Source organism: Engraulis encrasicolus, chromosome 22 (assembly GCF_034702125.1).
Source record: "Engraulis encrasicolus isolate BLACKSEA-1 chromosome 22, IST_EnEncr_1.0, whole genome shotgun sequence".
Taxonomy (NCBI): Eukaryota; Metazoa; Chordata; class Actinopteri; order Clupeiformes; family Engraulidae; genus Engraulis; species Engraulis encrasicolus.
In genome coordinates, this window is record NC_085878.1 from 26,657,915 (window position 1) to 26,679,950 (window position 22,036).

General features: G+C 46.0%; 1 protein-coding gene across 12 annotated transcripts in view; it reads right to left on the minus strand.

Moving 5' to 3' along the window:
* Positions 1-22,036, minus strand: part of madd (MAP-kinase activating death domain) — a 98,876-nt gene that overhangs the window by 65,752 nt on the left and 11,088 nt on the right. For all 12 annotated transcript variants that reach the window (XM_063188773.1, XM_063188772.1, XM_063188767.1 and 9 more), the window contains exons 2-5: positions 18,553-18,786; positions 17,562-17,839; positions 16,472-16,784; positions 726-1,062 (exon numbers count right to left, since the gene is read on the minus strand). In XM_063188773.1, the coding sequence (XP_063044843.1) occupies positions 726-1,062; positions 16,472-16,784; positions 17,562-17,839; positions 18,553-18,611 (987 nt within the window). In that variant the 5' untranslated portion in view covers positions 18,612-18,786. The remainder of the gene's footprint in view (positions 1-725; positions 1,063-16,471; positions 16,785-17,561; positions 17,840-18,552; positions 18,787-22,036) is intronic.

The window sequence follows — 22,036 nt, forward strand, 5'->3', positions numbered from 1 at the left end:
GTGTCACATGTGCATCACAATGTCATTTCCTCAAGAGCAGGAATGTCATTTGGCGTTGTGATGTCATTTGGTGTCGTGATGTCATTTGGCTTCATGCGTAAGTGGAACCTCCTTTTGCAATGTCCGAAGCAACAAAGAGAATTTCTAATCTATTCAAAACGGGTCAATGACGTTTTATTAGTAGCGCACGTCACGAGAGGTGCAACCACAGCTAATGCCAATCCTTTTTTTTGCTTTTAGTTAAATATCTAAGAAGCCTATTAATTTCAGTACATAATTACCAATTAGTATTTCACTTATGGGCATTGGCTGTATTTTTACCACCTGACCCCTGAGCCCAAAAAACGGTCATTGATTCAACACATTTTCCTGCTATTCTGTGCCGTACTATACAGTAAAGCCATGTCATCCACAAGATTCCACCATGTGTCTGTTTATTTACATGTACAGTACATGTATACTGCACTTCAATAGGGGTGCTCAAGCAGGATGCAGATGAGCAGCTGTAGTCATGCATCCACCCTTTTGCTCCAGGGACAGTGCTCGAGCAGTATGGAGCCCCAGGGACTGTGTGTGTGTGTGTGTGCACCCCTTAGTGCTCCAGGGGCAGGTGCAGGGGGAAGTGTGTGTGTGTGTGTGTGTGTGTGTGTGTGTGTGTGTGTGTGTGTGTGTGTGTGTGTGTCTTTATCTCTACACGGATACATGTTACATGTTTAGATATTCACCTTGTGCTCCAGCAGTATGCAGCTGAGCACCTGCAGGCAGGCGTCCACCCCTAAGAGCTCCAGGGGCAGGTGCAGCGGGAAGTCCACCATGCAGAAGCGGGAGGAGTCCGGCAGGGCGAAGGTGAGCGCCGGCTGCAGCTCGTGGGGCAGCACCTCCACGTCCACGCGCCTCTGGCCCGGTACCGGCACGGGCGAGCGCAGCAGCCGGTACACCCAGGACTCGATCTCGCGCAGGTCCTGCAGCGGCAGGCTGCTGCCGTGACCGTCCTTCTTATCCTTGTCCTTGTCCTCGCCGCCGCCAGAGAGGGCGCCGGTGAACATGCGCCACATGGTGTCCCTGTGGAGTGAGAGAGAGAGAGAGAGAGAGAGAGTGCGCGTCACAGAGAGATAGGTACTAGGATCTACTGTATAGTGTTAGAGAAAGAGAGAGAGACAGAGAGAGACATGCCCATGGTGTCCCTGTAAGAAGGAGAGCGAGCGAGCAAATGACAGACATCAAGTTGAGAGAGAGAGAGAGAGAGAGAGAGAGAGAGAGAGAGAGAGAGAGAGAGAGAGAGAGAGAGAGAGAGAGAGAGAGAGAGAGAGAGAGAGAGAGAGAGAGAGAGAGATAGGGACATGGACAGACACAGACACAGGGACAGGGGCCTGCAGTGTGTTTTACAGTACTAGAAAGAGAGAAAGAAACATGGTGTCCCTGTGGAGTGAAAGGGACAGAGAGAGAGTATCAAAGACAGATAGGTACTAGGACCTATAGTGTGAAAGAGAGACATGCCACATGGCGTTCCTATAGAGGGAGAAAGAGAGAGACATGCGGTGTTAGAGAGAGACAGAGACTAGGATCTATAGACCATGTTGCAAAGGGAGAGAGAGACAGATGGCAGACATGCCAAATGTGCCTCTTTTCCACTGCCGGTTTTCTGGTAGGCCTACAGCTCGACACAGCACGACTCCGCCTCCACTTTTTACCTTTCAAAATAGGCACGACACAGCTCAATCGCAAAGCAAAAAGTGGTGGCCGAGGCCGAGCCGTGCTGTGTTGAGCTGTACGCCTACCAGAAAAACAGCAGTGGAAAAGAGGCAATGGTGTCCCTGCAGAGAGACCAGGAATTGGATAGTATTAGAAAGGGGGGGCTGAGTGTTCTAGAGACAGAGAAAGCAAGAGCAAGACAAAGAACGTGAGAGAGACAGAGAGAGAGAAATAGAAAGAAAGTGCGAGAGAGAGAGAGAGAGAGAGAGAGAGAGAGAGAGAGAGAGAGAGAGAGAGAGAGAGAGAGAGAGAGAGAGAGAGAGAGAGAGAGAGAGAGAGAGAGCAAGCTGAACAGAACATGAACATGTGCCGCATGGTGTCCCTGTTGACAGACTGTGTTCACAAAGCCTAAAGTAAGCCTGTGCTCCTTTATATTATTTGCTTGCAGGTGTGGCTAAAAAACACATCCTTCTATTAAATAACTTAACAGCACAGTACTGCTGCAATTCCAAACAGCCCTGTAATGTGCAGAAGGTGATAATTTTTTGTCAGTCAGCTTTGGCATATTAAAGGCTTGCACGTAATTATAGCAGTGTTGCACAGCTCAATTCCTTTTAAGTAGTTTAGTTCAATGGACCTTTTTCACACGACATCAGACGCCTTCAATTCAATGCATTTGAAACAGGGAAAGTAGCATCCGGCGGCGTAGACATAAACTTAAACCCCACTGTCTAGGGAAACTGGTGGTCGTTTTCCCTGCTACAAGTCAAAAACTAAAGCTTCGACAAAATTGTGAAAAAAGGCTCATTTTGGCAATCGAACGTGTGACTGGTATCTCTGTTGAGAATTTTGGCAAGATATAGAGAGAAGTGCTGGAGAAACAGGATGCACCTCCTGGCATCCCTTGTGGAGAACAGAGAGGCAGACAGGGAACGAACAAGAGTGAGAGAGCGGTAGAGATAGAGACAATATGCAGAGGAGAGGGACCCTGAAAGAGATAGAAAAGAGACATGCGTAACAGAGAGAGAGAGAGAGAGAGAGAGAGAGAGAGAGAGAAGATAGATAGATAGATAGATAGAGATAGATAGATAGATAGATAGATAGATAGATAGATAGATAGAGAGAGAGAGAGAGAGAGAGAGAGGATATGTGGGGTTGTGAGACAAGGAAAAGGCAGGTGATTAGGAAAAGAAGACGGAAGAGGGGGAGGTAAACGAGATGAGCAGAATGAAAAAAAAGAGCGAACCAGACAAGGAAGAAGAGAGGAAAGGGAAGCTCGGAAATAGAATCAGCAAATAAAAGTGTGGTGAATGGTGGGTGGGTGGAGAGAGAGAGCGAGAAAGAGAGAAAGAGAGAGAGAGAGAGAGAGAGAGAGAGAGAGAGGGAGAGAGAGAAAGTGTGTGAGTGAGTGAGTGAGAGAAAGAGAGATAGCAAGAGAGAGAGAGAGAGAGAGAGAGGGAAAGCAGAAAAGAAGGTTATCCTCCAATGGGGCATGCACTGAGTACACAAAACAAAACCCCCAACCTTGGAATTATCAGGACCCTGAGTGGGGAGGGCTAAAAATAGCCACAGTATTTATGGTGTTTGCACTCTTTGTCTGCTTCTGGGCTTGCAACGATACTGTAACTGCACGCCCACTATACGCATACATATGCATAGCATACATAGCATACTGCACACAAGCATACTAACAAACTGCATGTCCATTATTAGAATAGCTTACTGTATACCATAGATAACGCTATGCGTCGTGGCCGCATTGCAGCATATTTTTTCTGCTATCCGAACGCTGTGTCGTCAATTATCCTTTACATGCTGCGCACAAACATACATGCAATACATACAAGCAGCATGGTCACAATAACATCAGGCAATCATTAGAGGTGGTGCATGTATTCTACAACTATGCACATGTTACTGAAAAATATGGCGATAGATTGTAGCTAAGGATAGAAGCCTTAGAAAAACAGTACCACCAGTGTGCATCTCTGTTCACATAGCAGTTTTTGTGCAGAATGGTTGCATAAGTCTTGGAAAATAATCAGTATATTCTCTCCAAATTGCATAACGGAGGCTTGTTTTATAGCCCTTTGGTGCATATATTATATTGGAGATGGGTGGTGAGGGACGCGTCCTCAGATGCCACTGTTCTCGCTCACACAAAAGCCTTCAAATATAATGTCATACACTACGGTCTCAATAGAACCTCCGTGTAAAATAGATGGCTGAGCATGTCAAAAGAACAAAAAAATGCACACTAAACAAACAAAAAGAAAATAGCCGTGAGCATGTGTGACAAGTGAAAGACACCAACAAGAACGGAAGGAACCACTACAGGATGTTAAAAACCTAAAACTTCACAAGCCTGTCTGACACTGATGGATGGAGGGCCCTCAACACAGACAGAAACGGCCACCATTCTCAGAAGAATACACCCATTTGCAATGCAAATCAATTCAACGTTCATTTCTTCATCATTTCGCACAGTTTTGCCAAAGGAATCAGAAGGACCCCCCGAGTTTCAAAACCGAACCATTTGTCCACGACATGCACGCCATGCCAACCTCATATTCCTGCCAACAGGCAGAGTTGTTAGTTGGTGGAAGGCAAAGCCACTCAGCGCTCTCTCGCCAGCCGAGTGCTACCTTGCCTCCCATGATTTAGCAAAGGGCAGAAGCAGGGAGGATGAAAAGAAAAAGGGAGGCTAAAAAAGAATAAAAAGAAAAGAGGATAAAAGGAAAAAGGGAGAGTTTAGTAAGGGCATTAATTGGTCCAGATGGCCATGGCAGTGGGGGTCTACAGGGGCGGGAGGGCCTCTGCTCCAAGCCTAATTACTGCTATTCAGAAGCACTAATAAAGACCCAGAAGGGAGGAGAGAGAGAGAGAGAGAGAGAGAGAGAGAGATAGAGAGAGAGAGAGAGAGAGAGAGAGAGAGAGAGAGAGAGAAAGAGAGAGAGAGAGAGAGAAAGAAATCACCTCCTATGCCCACCCCTGCTGCTCTAGGTCTTAGGTCGCCAAGTGCAGCATGTGCTGAACACATCAGCATCAGCATACCACTGAAAGGCCAACCACCACCACTACCACCACCACCACCACCACAACAGCCAAACCTACAGCCATCTATACGCAGTCAATGTACAGATTCTGGCGATTCACAGTCATAACTATTAAAAAAAAAAGAGACCCCGGCCATGGCTCAAATGGTTGGGGCATTGACTATCATGCCAGAGACCTGGATTTGATTCCGGCCCGAGGTAATGTCCCAATCCTCCCCAATCTCTTCCACTCGCTTCATTTTTGATAACATTGATAGTGAAAGTAAGCATTTGTTCTCAAAAAGTATGAAGCAGATAGTGTAGTCATAAATGGAGGTTCCGTGACCAACCTCTGGCAACAATGTTTTGATGATTGATTTGACCTCTATGGACCCTTTAGAAAAGATTTAGCCCCCATGTCCCTCGCAAAAATCCCGGGCTTTTTTGCTAGAGAGCCAAATTCAAAATGGCGTCCGACGGCATCTCTAAAAAATAACTTTTGATCTGAATGACCTAGAATCATGTATGAAGGCACTTTTTCATATGAGTCAACCATGAGGATTCCAAATCTGACATCATTTTGGTAATAAAACTTCGTTTTGACAGCGAAATTCAAGATGGCCGCCATCTAGAACCGTTATTTTCGACCTTTTTAGGCCGTCAAACCCTAACCGCCACCCAAAATTATCATATTTGGACTGGGAACCTCCCAATTTGTGTGACTCCATTTCTCTTGTAAAGATATTGAGAGAATAGCTGATCTACAAGCACAGAATTTCTCACATTGGGAGGCGTAGTGGGCTTGTAGATGGGCTATTTTAACAATGTGTCTTTTTTTAATAGGCTATTATTTCACAATTTGGCCGATATTTTAGCATTGTTTGATGATTACTTTGGATGCAGTGATGGTCTTTCACTTTGAGAGTCCTTACATCATGACCCCACCCCCCCCAAAACAGTGGGTCTTGACCACTTATCAAGTAGAAAAACCCTTCACGTTTCACATTTTCCAAGCATTCTTGCACAGAGAGGCCCGTTGAGGAACTCGAGGCAAGAGCTGCTGAAATGGAAGAAGTGATCAACTTGGTTGAAGACAGTCAGTTTGTGAAGCTCCCCCAGCTGCAAGAACACTGTGTTGTTGAGGAATGTGTGGTCTTATTCAACCCCAATAGCACATACAGGAAGACGCAGAAGAGCAAGCTCATCTCGAAGATCTCCCTCCACCCTGTTTTGATTTAAGAATCCTATCTTGCTCTAATTGGCATAGGCATGATCTGGAGCAGGGTTTCCCAAACTGGGGTGTGTGCACCCCTAGGGGTGCGCGGCCTGCCTTAAGGGGGTGCGCGAGCTGAATAGAGCAATGGAGGATATGGTAGTTTTTTATCCAGTATTAATGAACATTAAGTAGTTTTTAATTGTATGGTGCATTGTATGCTGGAAGGGTCCATCTGAAATGTAGTTTAATTCCAAGGCTATTGGAAAAGAGAATTCCCCAAAAACGACTGTGCTTAATATGCAGTGAATGAGCAGTGAATCCATACTTGTGTGGCCATCAGCACACCAAAATATTCGCTGAGGGGGTGCGCGAACCACATTGAAATGTACAAGGGGTGCGCAGGGAAAAAAGTTTGGAACCCCTGATCTGGAGGATGGAACTCCATCAGCAGAAGATTGGCAGACACAGGACGGCACCCTATACAAGTAGGTTGGGCTATGCCCAAAAGCTGTCATGCATCATCCTTGCCTTCTCATGCTCCCAGTAATCATCGGTGCCAATGATCCCTACATACACTATACTTAACAAAAGAAGACGAACGAGACCTGCGCATACATGGTAATGCACATGCATACACATGAAATTGACAAGTTCCCATCTGCCAAGTCTTTCAAAAGGTTATTGTGTAGTGTCAAAAACAAGAAAAAGACTGCACCATTGAGCAGTCTGAAGCTCTTCACTGTTAATGATGGTCAATGACAGTCAGGTTGTAGTGGCCCTGTTGTTATTGATGCAGCTGATATACCGATGTCTACGGCAGCTTCCTGGCATGCTAAGCATTAAGAGAGACAAAGAGACGGTCCTCTTCTGTGACCTTTTGACAGAAGAGATGGCAGACAGCCTGTAAAACAGTGTAGCTGCACAATGCCATGATGCCAACTCAAGGTTCTATGAAAAAGGAAAATCATCAGTGTATGAGCTCCCAGGGTCACCCCTATGTTGCCCGGGAGCTATGTTCCCCGAGTCCTATGTCCCCCCGCCAGCGGGGAACTTAGAACCCTTTTTTCAATAAGGGTTTCTATTCCTGCTGCTTCCAAGTAGACTGCTGCCGCATGACTAGCGAGGGTTGTTGTTAGAGTTACAGTTAGGGTTAGGCTGCCACTGTTCGCAAACTTGACATGAAATACGCATGGCAACCGTTCGTGCAAGAGATATGCATGTGAAGCATCCTGGGCCATACAATGCGGGGAACATGGGACCCTTTTGAGAAAAAGGGTCGGTAGTTCCTCAGTCCCATACAAAGACCGGGGAATACAGGACCCGGGGAAGCTATACGCTATACTCTCAACCATGTTTGAGTGGCGATGGGTGGTTCTTTAGTGTGGGGTGACACACTAGATACGGCAAGTAGTTGGGACAGAGTTGGCATAAGCTGTCTGCATATGGAGGGAGACAGATAAAAGACTTTCTCTTCATGGTCTTCGACTTGGAAGCACAGGCTTCAGCCATGGTGCTACTTTTCTTGTCTGCATAGATCATCTGTATCGTGACACAAGCAGCTGTTGTGAACAGAGAGTAACCGAGAGTTGCTGCCTTGCCACAGAGCTCTTTATCACCTTATCATGTACTGATGATTTTCCTTTTTCATAGAACCCTACAGGTAAGTTGGCATCACAGCCTGTAAAATAGTGTAGCTGCACAATGCAGTCTGCCATCTCTTGTCAGCAGGTCATGGAAGAGGACAGTCTCTTCGTTTCTCTTAATGCTTAGCATGCCAGGAAGCTGCCGTAGACATCGGTATCAGCTGCATCAATAACAACAGGGCCACTACAACCTGACTGTAATTGACCATCATAAACAGTGAAGAGCTTCAGACTGCTCAATGGTGTAGTCTTTTTCTTGTTTTTGACACTACACAATAACATTTTGAAAGACTTGGCAGATGGGAACTTGTCAATTTCATGTGTATGTATGTGCATTAGTTCAATAAAGACGCTTTTGCACACCTCTGTAGTTGGGCAGGTGCGTAGGATGTTATCCCAGCCGGGTTGTCAGTCAAGTGAAAAGAAATCCCGCACACTGTCCATTCCACCAACAAACTTTAATATAACGTTTCGGTCATCCGACCTTCTTCAGGTAAGTATGTATGTGCATTACCATGTATGCGCAGGTCCCGTTCGTCTTCTTTTGTTAAGTATGTGTATCGTACTAGGGATCACTGGCACCGATGATACTGGGAGCATGAGAAGGCAAGGATGATGGATAACAGCTTTGGCATAGCCCAACCTATCTTGTAACGGGTGCCGTCCTGTGCCTGCCAATCTTCTGCTGATGGAGTTTCCCATCCTCCAGATCATGCCTATGTCAATTAGAGCAGAGTTTCTCAAAGTGGGGCGCAAGCCTTCCTGGGGGGGAAGCGCCAGCCAGAAGTGATTTTTACCCCACAAAAAGGGGGAGGGGCCACGGAGGCATCCAGACCCTCTGAGGGGCAAATGATGGGAAAAGTTTGAGAACGGCTGAATTAGAGCAAGATAGGATTCTTAAATCAAAACAGGGTGGAGGGAGATCTTCGAGATGAGCTTGCTCTTCTGCGTCTTCCTGTATGTGCCATTGGGGTTGAATAAGACCACACATTCATCAACAACACAGTGTTCTTGCAGCTGGGGGAGCTTCACAAACTGACTGTCTTCAACCAAGTTGATCACTGCTGTGAGCGCACTTCTTCAATTTCAGCAGCTCTTGCCTCGAGTTCCTCAACAGGCTTCTCTGTGCAAGAATGCTTGGAAAATGTGAAACGTGAAGGTCTTTTTTTTAACTAGATAAGTGGTTCTCAACCTGTGGGTCAAGACCCCCTGATTTGGGGGGTGGGGTCATAATGTAAGGACTCTCAAAGTAAAAGACCATCACTGCATCCAAAGTAATCATCAAACAATGCTAAAATACCTGCCAAATTGTCAAATAATAGCCTACAAAAAAGACACATTGTTAAAATAGCCCATCTACAAGCCCACTACGCCCCACAATGTGAGGAATTCTGGGCTTGTAGATCAGATATTCGCTCAATATCTTTACATGAGAAATGGAGTCACACAAATTGGGAGGTTCCCAGTCCAAATATGATAATTTTGGGCGATGACGGCCTAAAAAGGTCGAAAATAACGGTTCTAGATGGCGGCCATCTTGAATTTCGCTGTCAAAACGAAGTTTTATTACCAAAATGATGTCAGATTTGGAATCCTCATGGTTGGCTTGTATGAAAAAGTGCCATCATACATGATTCTAGGTCATCCAGATCAAAAGTTATTTTTTAGAGATGCCGCTGGACGCCATTTTGAATTTGGCTCTCTTGCAAAAAAGCCCGGGATTTTTGCGAGGGACATGGGGGCTAAATCTTTTCTAAAGGGTCCATAGAGGTCAAATCAATCATCAAAACATTGTTGCCAGAGGTTGGTCACGGAACCTCCATTTATGACTACACTAAGATAAGGAATAAAAGCAAAGCAACTTATTCTCGGTGGTTTAATACAGTCTCACAGGCTCACTTGAAGTCTCACTCAAAAACGGGCAATTATGTAGTTTCAATTGGCAGAGTGCGTTGGTGGAACGTTTGATGTGCCAAGCGCAGCCTTTGAGACCATCTATCCAATTTGGACAGCCTGCTAGGCTCACAGCACTCCACTTTGCCGGGTGTAAGGAGAGGTGCGGAGTGGTGCGGAGTGGCGCTGTGCAGTTTGTGTGTTAGCTTTTTCAAGAGACGGAGAGGTGTTGCGCGAGTGAGTGGGGTGTGTGGAGAGTAGCTCCTTTCATGTGCTCATCTGCACCAAACCTTGCACCTCTCCGAACCGCTCCCTGAGGACAGCTACCGACCCCAATCTGTCATCCAGCCACTCTGCTCCTCCAGACAGACAAGGGTTAGTTGAGGCAAGAGTTATCCAAGGCACAGCCTACTCTGACTCCACTATACTCACCCCCTAGCATTCTCCAACTCTCTCACTCACTTGCAGTCTGAGCTTTCCTCTCCTTTTTCTTACCATCCCTCTCTCCTCGCCTCCTCTTGATCATAAGTCATAACAATTGTATTTTCACACCCACTATGCAGGCACTCACCCGGAGTTTGAGCTTTCTTCCCTTTCTTACCATCCCCTCTCCTCTCCTCTCCTCTCCTCCACCATTCCGCTCTACAGTCTACACTCACCAAACAACTAACTCGCAGTCTGAGCCTTCCTCTCCTCCTTCTCATCATCCCTCTCTCCTCTCTTCTTCCTCGTAACCCACAGCGAGTCCATCTCTAAACCCACCAGGCACTCAACCACTCAGTCTGAGCTTTCCTCTCCTCTCTTATCATCCCTCTCTCCTCTCCTCCTTAGGCTGGTTTGACAGCTTATTTGTTCCTCCTGTGATGTTCATTCCTCTCTTGTGCCTCATTCACACAAGTGATTTAGCGTTTTGTTTTGCCTAAGGTTTTATTATTCTAACTCAATAGAGATGCCAGTCACGCTCCGTAAATTCCCTAATTTCATGCATGGTGGGGTTGGATGGCTGAGTACATCCTGCCCTGGGCGGAGGTACTCCCATCACACCAACACTGGCCTGTATGGCCCTTCAAGACGATAAACCATAGACAACAAAGTGATTTCTTTTTAATTAAGGTTTATTTAAGATATGCAGAACACCCCCTATAAACCAGATAAGCATTAGCGGAGCACAGACAAGGTCGATTGCTCTGACAATGTCAACAGAGGACGATAAATCATTTATTTATTGATTCCCTGTGTAACTGAGATATCCTCTACATCCCCACAGAGCTGCTCACCGCTCCAGACTACTCGTGTCTGTCCAGCTTTAAGGGAAATCTGACTAATAATCTGACTTTAAGGGAAATGTGATTAAAAGACAAGCTGAATAAAAAAACAACCACCTCAGTGATGCAGATGACCTCTCACTCATGTCTTGATCGGCCTTCCTGTCCATGTCTGTCTCTTTTTCTTTTCCTCTCTCTTTCCAACTCTCACTCTCTCCTTCCCTTCTCTGATTTGCTGATAAGACAGTACTTTCCATCACAGAACTGAGTAATGAGATCTCTCTCTTATGTGTGTGTGTGTGTGTGTGTGTGTGGTGCGTCCGTCTGCCTGTCTGTCTATCTACCTCTTCAACCCTCTCTGGTGTGTGTGCAAGTCTTCTGGTCATGTGGTGAGGGTCAGATGTCCTGAAGGAGGTCACATGCAAACAGAGGATGCTGCCCTCAGGACCTCCCATATGACCAAACCACCTCACATGCATATGTCAGAGGTCCATGTCTTTTCATACAGCTTGATATTTACACACACACACACACACCCTGTGATTTACCTTCCATATGGCAGCACCATGTCCCTCCTCCCCATACACTGCACAGTAGACATACAACTTATCCCAGGTCATTCTTTACCAAACTGTATACGGTACACCCATATGTCAAAATATAACTTACAGTATGTACAGTATAAACAAAACCAGTGATTTACCTTCCATATGACCAAATCACGTCCATCCTTACCATACTGTATAGTATGCACTATGACCTCCTCACTATTCTACACACACACGTCAAAAGATCCATGACCTTTTACACAGCTTGATACTTACATACAGTACACAGACCATGGGATTTACCTTCCTGATGACTGCACCACAGCCCATCCTCCCCATACACTATGCAATACACATGAACGACCACATGTCATTCTTTACCATACATTACCCATATGACTGACTGACCCAATGTCACTCACCCCTTACCAAACTGTACACTGTACATGCATATCAAAAGGTCCATTCCCATTCATATAGTATACAAACCCATACTTAACCTTAACCTTCCAAACGACCAAACCATATCCCTCCTTACCATAGACCAGGGGTTCCCAAACTTTTTTCTAAACACCAAATGTCCCTCAGTTCTTACCATAGACTCCTTCTCAACCTACAGTCTCCCTCTCAACAACGCCCCCCAAGGGCTCCTCCTAATGCCCCCTGTGGTGCTGTAGAGCCCCCGTTGAGAAACACTACAGTATACCAACCATGTATTTTCCTGAACAGATAATTAGGGCAAGGCAATTAGCATTCTACATGATCTGTAGGAGAGTGTTTGGAAATTAAGTGGCTATGAGAAAAACATAGACCAGGAGATGTAATTGCCGGCACAATTTGAACAGTAATACAAGTCAATGAGGTCACAGAATGACATGTAAACAAATGCCCATGAAAAAAGATAAAATGGCATAGAGAGGAAGAGTAGAAGAGATGTTTTGTCACAATGAATTAATCGGACTTGTTCTTTGCGTTAAAACAAAGACACTTGGTGTTGGATTGGAGAAAATGGAGCCTTCTTGTGGATGAGTAACGTGCTTATGTAAGAAACAACAGTGTGGTGAAATCAACGTTGTGTGTGTGTGTGTGTGTGTGTGTGTGTGTGTGTGTGTGTGTGTGTGTGTGTGTGTGTGTGTGTGTGTGCACACATGTTGAGATGCTCACACGTTAGTATGTTTGCATGTGTGTGTTCAAGTTCGTTTTCTGTGTGTTACTCACACATGCTTGTGTGTGTGTCTTTATACACCCGATGCCCGAGGCATACACTGGAAATGGCTGCCGCAGTGAGCACATGCACACGCAGAGGTCAATCTTACTCATCCTCATGACCACAGGCACCCACAGCTAGCTCTCCTCTCCTCTCCTCTCCTCTCCTCTCCTCTCCTCTCCTCTCCTCTCCTCTCCTCTCCTCTCCTCTCCTCTCCTCTCCTCTCAATAGGGGAGCAATGTGGGGAGCCATTTTATACACAATATAGTAGACTATAGTGAAAGTGAGTGAGTGAGTGAGTGAGTGAGTGAGTGAGTGATTGAGTGAGAGACAGAGAGAGAGAGAGAGAGAGAGAGAGAGAGAGAGAGAGAGAGAGAGAGAGAGATGAGGTGAATAGATAGAGGGCTGATGGAAATGAGGAAGCAGAGAGAGAGGGGTTTTTTGCCTCCAGTAGACATCAAAGGAGAAAATGGACGAGATCCATCAATAGTGACCAACTGCTTTCATCACAAACTATAAAACATTTCCAATATAATAATAAGAGTAACTGATGTATTCGAATAACTAAAATCTATTTTCCATACTAAAGGCTAGCACCGAGCACACATAAAAACCTCATAATATTACAACAATCCAGAGCAATAAAACTCCATCCTAGTTTACCCTCGCACCTCGCCATTCATTTACACATATTTCATCTCAATGATAAAACTCACAGCAACACAGCAGTAAATAAACAAAAGGCAAAGTGGGAGCGAGTCCGAGAGCCGGGGTTTTTATTGGAAACGGAGCGTGTGCCGTGCGGGGCATGTGATCGTAAACAAATTCCGCCTCAATATCTTTGATTTGCTCCCTGCCATTGGAATTGGTTGCTAGGCAACCACAGAAGGGATCCAGTGATGAAGCGAGAGAAAAAAAGATGGTGAATGTGAGAGGCAGGTGGTTGGAGAATGGGGGTAGGAGAGAAGAAGCGAGATGGAGAGAGTATGAGAGAGAGAGAGAGAGAGAAAGGGAGAGTGGGGTTAAAGCTGCACTGTTTGATGCCATTATTGATCTGAACTGGAGGACTGGTCTCTTGACTGTGAAGAGGGCTGTGTGAGAGGAGAGGGGAGGAGGTATGGAGAGGAGAGGAGAGGAAGTATGGAGAGGAGGGGAGAGGAGAATAGAGGAGAATAGAGGAAGTATGGAGAGGAGAGGAGAGGAGAGGAGAATAGAGGAAAGAAGAGGAAAGAAGAGGAAAGAAGAGGAGAGGAGGGGAGGAGAGGAAGTGTGGTGGGTGAGAGGAGATTAGAAGAATTTTTGGAGAGGAGAGGAGAGGCGAGGAGAGGAGAGGAAGTATGGAGAGGAGGGGAGAGGAGAGGAGAATAGAGGAAGTATGGAGAGGAGAGGAGAGGAAAGAAGAGGAAAGGAGAGGAAAGGAGAGGAGAGGAGGGGAGGAGAGGAAGTGTGGTGTGGATGAGAGGAGATGAGATGAATTTTGGAGAGGAGAGGAGAGGAGAGGAAGTATGGAGAGGAGAGGAGAGGAGAATAGAGGAGAGGAGAGGAAAGGAGAGAAGAGGAAAGGAGAGAAGAGGAAAGGAGAGGAGAGGAGGGGAGGAGCAGAGAGGAGAGGAGAGGAGAGGAGAGAAGAGGAGAGGAGAGGAGAGGAGAGAAGAGGAGAGGAGAGGAGAGGAGAGGAGAGGAAGTGTGGAGTGGATGAGAGGAGATTCGATGAATTTTGGAGAGGAGATGAGATGAGAGGAGAGGAGATGAGATGAGAGGAGAATAGAGGAGATGAGAGGAGAATAGAGGAGAGGAGGTGTGGAGTGGAGATGATAAGAGGAGAGGAGAGGAGATGAAATGAGGAGAGGAGAGGATAGGAGAGGAGAGGAGAGGAGAGGAGAGGAGAGGAGAGGAGAGGAGAGGAGAGGAGGTGTGGAGTGGAGGTGATAAGAGGAGAGGAGAGGAGATGAAATGAGGAGAGGAGAGGATAGGAGAGGAGAGGAGAATAGAGGAGAGGAGAGGAGATGAGAGGAGAATAGAGGAGAGGAGGTGTGGAGTGGAGGTGATAAGAGGAGAGGAGAGGAGATGAAATGAGGTATGGAGAGGAGAGAGATGTAGAGAGAGGGCCCTGGCTGGTCCAATGGTCTCTATTTCAGTGCTGGCAGTACACACTGCAGCAGTAGGATGCTGCTTCCTGCGGATCTCATTTTCATCTTCATCAGTCTCATCTTCCTCATCCTCTTCAGTGAGAGCCACAGTTACATAAGCAGCCATGGGCAAGAGCAACACTCAGGAAGGACCAACCAAACATAGAGCCTCATACACAGCTACTCTATGTGCAAAAACACTCAAAAGACACAGTCGTCTGCACACATGCACACACACTCTATTGCAGACACGCACACACACATTAAAGCACATGCGCAGTGCGCACACACACACACACACACACACACACACACACACACACACACACACACACACAAACACACAGACACACAGACACACACACACACACACACACACACACACACACACACACACACACACACACACACACACACACACACACACACACACACACACACACACACACACACACACACACACACACACACAGTGCTCTCCAAGCATCACACCACTCGAAAGCATATGCCACTGAGGATGTGCAAACGACTCACGCATCACTTGCATATAAATTAAAGCCGTGATGTAAGCATACTGTATTTTTCAATGCAGCCAATTAGTCAAGACAAAGTGACATGTATTAGTGTTCATTATGCAATAGCCAGTCTGGCAAACATCCGAATAGCACGTCAAGCCACACATTCCCCGTAGCCTCTTACTGCAGATGGGGTCACCGGCGGGCCTATTCACTATTTGCTGAAAATACCCAACTACATCATAACAACATTGCTATGACAGTACCGAGAGCCTTAAGTAACAGATTGAGACATAGCCATTACAAGTTTGGTGACAGTAAGGTTATAACATAGGCTCTGCGCTAAGGGATTAAAGCTCACACCACTTACTGCACAGACAAACCACCACAGCAACTGACAAAGAATTGCAGTTTCCAGTTTTAAATAAATGGGAAATAAAAACAAAGTAAATTGTAACAGCCATGACGTCTCAATGATTTTCAAATGATTAAGTTGGTAAACAAAAAAATGTGCATTCAAATCATGTTTCTTAACTTCATTATAGGCAGGCATAAATTGCAGAGTGATTAACAATGATTGAAGTCACATCATCGCGCCTGCATGTAGATGCAGATCTGGATCCAATTTGTGCATGGAAAATAGCCTGGCTGATTGAAGTGCTGATGACAGTCAAGATTAATCAATCTTGCAAGGGAAACTTGACTAGACATCATTCGTGCATACCACGCTATTTGAGCTTCAGATCCCAAAGAAAATGCTTACACAATAACACTGCCAGATAGCAATAATATTACAATGTTCTCAACTTCAGCAGTCCTCAAATTACATGCCGTCAACAACAACAGCAGCAACACAAAAAAACTGCCAAAAAGACAAACAGAGCAGGGATGGAGAGAGGAGAGAGGAGGAAGAGAACAGGAAAAGAGGGGGATGAGAAGTGGACGAGGGATGAATATATCAGAATCTCAGTAGTGAAGAGAGCAGAGGAGGAGCACAGACTAGAGGTGAGATGACAAGATACGCCAAGGACAAGAGAAGAGAAGAGAAGAGAAGAGAAGAGAAGAGAAGAGAAGAGAAGAGAAGAGAAGAGAAGAGAAGAGAAGAGAAGAGAAGAGAAGAGAAGAGAAGAGAAGAGAAGAGAAGAGAAGAGAAATGATGAGGAGAGAATAACAGAGAGGAGAAATGATGAGGAGAGAATAGAAGAGAAGATAATAGAAAAGAATTGCAGAGAAGAAAAGAAAAGAAAAGAAAAGAAAAGAGAAGAGAAGAGAAGAGAAGAGAAGAGAAGAGAAGAGAAGAGAAGAGCAGTAAGTGAAAAGCCCCTGACCTCTGCGTGCCCTTGGGCAGGCCGGTTCGCTGGTTGAGCCTCAGGCTGCAGGAGTCGATCATCCTCTTGAGGATGTAGAGGCACTCCCTGAAGGTGGAGAAGAAGGGGTAGTGGCTGAGGATGCAGAGGGAGGTCAGGGTGCTGTTGCGGTTGCGAGGGGCCGTGCGGGGCGTGCGTTTGGGCCGCGGGGACCTGGCCGGGCCCCCCTGCTCTCCCGGCGGCAGGGGCCCCGCTTCGTGCTCGTCGGCCGAGGAGAGCTCTGTCTTCTCTGTGGCCTCCACTGCCATCTCCATGGGCGGGACATTCTTATCACCTGTAGAGTATGTAAATAGGGGACGTTTTATAACTCTTTGATTAAACAAATTGCACCTGTGTCCTTTGTCTTGTGCTATCTTAGCCTGTCTCTAATATTCACATTTGGGCCGGCTGCGGCCTACTGATTATGGACTTGATGCTGAAGACTTGTTGGTTCAAGCCTTAACCATAGTAGTGCAAGGCTGAAGTGCCGCTCAGAGAGGCACAGAGCAAACTGCTCCTCTGAAGGCATACAGGTCAATGTGGTGGGGTAGTGTATCATACACCTCATGCTCACTGTGCTTTCATTGTGTGCTGTGTAATTCATCAATGGATTGGGATAAAAACAGTAACTAATGGATGAACAATACTGTATAGAAGTGTCTGCAAAACCAATAATGCCAACTGCATCCATACTAAAAGGTTCATTGTAACTGCTTGGCTGCTTGCACGCCCAGTCAAGGTTCCCACTCAAATTATGACTTTTACATGACTTTCTATGACCATAAAACAGAATTTCCATGACCTCATGCCCAATACTCATCACTATATTCAGCCCCTCGACCTTATATTTAACAAGAAACAAAGATAGATTTTATGTTTTGCTATCGTCCTACATGCTCTATACAAAATTCCATGACATTCCCTGACTGCACATGCAAAATGGTCAACTTCCATGATTTCCAATGACTGGAAACCCCTCTATTGAGATTCCATGACATTCCAGAAATTCCAAGACCAGTAGGCCAGCCCACCACCAGCTTCCAGCCTCCAACAGCATCCCAGCAACACCCACCTCTAGCATCCGTCCGCGGCCGGTGGTGCCCGCGCTGGAACGACCGGTAAAAGTTGACGCAGATGCCGTAGCGCGTGATGCCCGAGTCCTTGTCGGTGAGCGTGAAGACGAAGGAGGAGTCGTCTCGGAGGCTGATGCGGCGCTGGCGCAGGCTGAGGCAGCCCTCGGGCTGGCAGAAGAAGACCACGTCGGGCGGCAGCGGGAACTCCGGGTGGTCCTCCAGCGGGTAACGGCGCAGCAGCTGTGGCGTCTGGGCCGCGCTGTCACTGCTCGGGTGCCTGGAGGGAGGTGATTGTGTGTGTGTGTGTGTGTGTGTGTGTGTGTGTGTATGGGAGATAGAGATAGAGAGAGAGAGAGAGAGAGAGAGAGAGAGAGAGAGAGAGAGAGAGAGAGAGAGAGAGAGGGGGGGGGGGGATAAGCATGTGTGGGTGTTGAGGGTAGGTGTGTTAGGGGTATGTATAAGTGTTTGTATGTGTGAGTGAGTGTGTGAATGTGTGTGTGTGTCGCCACACGCACAAACAAAACAACAGAGTGGCAGACAGACGAATGGACAGGAAGAGGTGTGCATGCATGTGTGGGGTCAGTGTTTGTGTGCGAAACAGAGAGACAGATGGACAGAGAGGCATAGAGAGAGAACCGTGCTATTAAAAAGCCACCATCGTGCCACACATTCATACAGCACATGTCAGGTGTGTTGAGTCACAGTAAACAAACAGAACAAAACAAAAAACTGACAGCAAAGTACCCAGCTGGGTTTTGGAAATCAAGCACAGTCACACTCGCACACACATATACTTGCATAGATGCACTTGCTTACGTACGCACGCACGGCTTTCACAACATTTATTACTCTCTGAACATACTAAGTAACATCATTTTAAAAACGCTTTGTACACTTAGTCCAGTCATACGCGTGTGTACTCAGACTGACGGAAAATGTCAGAAAACCGGAAACAAAACAGTGTGACAAACATAATGTGAGTTAGTGTACCTGGCTCCGACTACCACCAGGTAGTCGAGCAGGCGAGGGCACTGCTTCTTTTTCTCCATCTTTGAGCAGGAGCACTTCCTCTAAGTCATGGCAACCAAGGCAACAACACAGGCACGGTCCAATCAGAGAGCTGTGGGCAGGGCTACGAGTGTCGAGGGGACGGCGAGCTGCCCCTGATCATGGCGCTTGGTGGCGTTGGTGGGGTGGCAGTGGGAGGGAAACGATAGAATATTCCTGGAAGAAGAAAGAGGAAGAAAAGAACAGATTACCACTTTTATTGCCTGGCCTCGGTTGCCTGGTCATATATATAATAACACTATGGCATCCATCATATTACACTGCATTACGTAGAGAGAGGGTCTGGCGATCCTGGTTTTACAGATTTTATGATTAAGCTTACTTCCTGGATAGCTGGAGGTGGTGTAGTGTCTGCTCAAATTTAAAACCACTGGATCGGCCTGTAGTAAGTTATACCCAGTGAACATCAATTAGCCTGGCTATATAAACACTCTATTCATCACCAAAGGTCAGTCAATGCAATCACTCAAGCAATCATTCTGTTCAACGATTGGTTCAGTAAAGATACCGGCAGGAGCCAATCATGTCAATTGAAGTAAACCCAGACTACCACAGTAGGGAGATCATAGTACAAGAAGAGAAGTGTGTGGGCTAGGCAGGCTCATTACCAGGCTAATTTACTTGCGCAGTAAGCCTCCATTTCCTAAATGTGCTTTTATAAACCTTGTACCTGCTTACGACCCGTCCTCCTCAGTGGTTTAGGAGTGTGTGGTTTTGGACATTTTGTAGCTAATTAAGCTTGAATTGATCTGCGAATTATGAGTCACTGGAGCCGTTAACAGGCTGACTCAATCACTTTGATGATTCATGCCTGCTTGTGTTAAGGTGGTGCGGAAATGCCACTTCCCCCCCACCCCTGTCCCTCTCTCTCTCTCGGATGTAAATGCCAAAAGGCCTTGGCTGTGGTTCCTGTGAAGCTTAAGTGGTCTTGACATGAGGCTCAACATCGAGTATAAACACAGTTACTGGTCCATCCCTCACGCTAAGCAGGCTGAGCAGCAAACGGCTGTCTCGCTCGCTCTACTGCATGCATGGTCAGTGGTCATCCATTTATTTCTCCACTTTACTTCCCAGAGTCCACTCAATGCTGACGTTGTTTAAAAGGTACACTGTGCAGGAAATGGTCAAAAAAGGTACTGCAACTATGCTGCTCATTGAAACTGGGCTGCCTACTGCCAAATTTGATCTTTACATGAAAGTTTACTAAGTAATAAACAAATATTTTCTAGTATGGTCCAAGTAGAATCATTTTTGCAGCTAAAAATGGCTATTTTTTGACATTCAAAATGGCGGACCATGGAGAAGATCTCCCTTTTCATGTATGAAAAGTGCAATTTTTCCAGTCATAATGAATACTTAGAAATTGATGGTGGTGGTAAGTATTCATGAAAAAGGTAACATTAGTGAATGGGCAGCATGAATTCTGGAAATAAACAACTAAAAATCTCACAGAGTGTCCCTTTAAGGTTCTTAGCAACCTTAGAGACCTCAGATGTCACAGACTTTTTTTCTTTAACACTTTGTTGAAACGCCTTTATCTCAATACTTAACCTGTTAAGATCCGTTAAGACACAGCGATATGAATTTGCTGTTACCAGAATGGCAATGGCCAAGGCATACTGCATTACTAAAGGCCCTGTGTTATGTCATAGTTGTATAGTACTATGGTAGTTCAGTTCAGTTTTCAATGGCTTTTACAGCGTACCACTGGTGGAACGGTGTGCATTATGGGGCTACAAAGTCTGTCAGTCTGACTGGTACCAAATACTTTTTTTTGCTTTAATTTGGCCATTCATCACTAGGGCATGAGGCCTTATTAGAGGAAAACATGATTAGGCCTGGTGGCATTTGGCTGGAGAGACTAAGTGAAGACTTTTGAGAATCAGCAGACCTACACAAACATTTTGTTAATACTGGTCCTCAATACAATTTGTGTTGAAGTAGGTTTTTGCTGCCGTGTTGCTAAGCTTTGGAGCCACATTCCAGAAGATAGTATGCAAATGCTTGGTAGTTTTAAAGGCAGACTTACGACGAAGCTGTTCTTAGATACTTTATTTTAACACATTGATCGCTTTTAATTTAAATAATGGCTTTCATTTATGCTTTCCTTTCATCTCCTCTAATTTCATTTGCTGTGTTTTCAAGCACGGACATCTACAGTATTCGTGTATGAACTGCACTACACAAATTAACGTTCCTTGACTTGTACTGGGTACATCTGCCCTTTTTCTATTATTATTTACAATTATTATCATGATATTTATTTTAATAGATGAACCTTCAGGAGCTTTATTTACTCAATCAGCCTGGTGGACTAACTAGGTGTGGCTATGATATGATATATCATTGCACAACACAAACAGAAGTGCAAGGCTTATCCCTATAATCAGAGATATCACATTTCTATTTAAACAGCTGATGCCATCATTTTGCCTTGTTGATATTAATCCCGCTTCCGGATCGCCTGCCACAAGTATGAAGTAGTCAACCCAAACAATGCTCCACCTTTCCCTCGCTACCCTTGCACGCTAAACATCATCTCTCTCCCAACACATCCTTCTCAGTCAATTTCTCCCCCATCAAAATTTAATGTCACATAATTGCATGGACCAGATTAACCAGAAATTCAGAGCGAGCGACCAAACTCATGAGTAAGTTACACCCCAGAGAAGGCAACGGCAGGCTGCAGGGCTGCTAAATCCTGTCCCTGTGCTCTGGCCCTGCTGCTGCTCTGTGCATTTTGTGGGCTTCTCTTCCTCACATCCCTGCAGCCTTTAATCTCGTTGTTTGTTCATCTCTGTGTGTGTGTTGCATCTCTGCTCTTAGACAGACTGACAAGGCGCGGCTGCGGCTACATCTGCCAGGAGGTCCCTCGTCATTGAGGGATGAGGGGGCATTAGCCTCCCTGCTCAGCACCAGGCTTGTTTAGTTTAGGGGGAGGGAGGGACCCAGGCAGGCAGGTACAGTTAGGATGCAAGTACGGTTGGAGGGAGGACTGTATAGACCACCTCATTTACAACAGACAGACAGATAGATAGACAGACAGACACGCACACACGCACACATGCACGCACGCGCACACAGTCTGGTACAGTGCAGAGGAATCTTTACTTGCACTTCTTCAGTACAGAATTCAATTTTAATTTGATCAACCTTGAACATTTTCTCTGCTGCCTGCATAGCATAATAAACGGAACAGCTCGGAGTCTTCACACTAAAAAAATCCATTTCCAAGCTCAGAGATCGGTCTTGAACAGGCAGGCACTCAGACCAGTCATTCTGCTCTGGGTTCAGACAGATTCGGATTAACAGCCAGCCAGCCAGCCAGCCTGCCAGCCAGCCAGCCAGCCAGGCACCATTGGCCACACAACCTGCCTTGGGTGTGCAAATACTCTACAACTGTGGA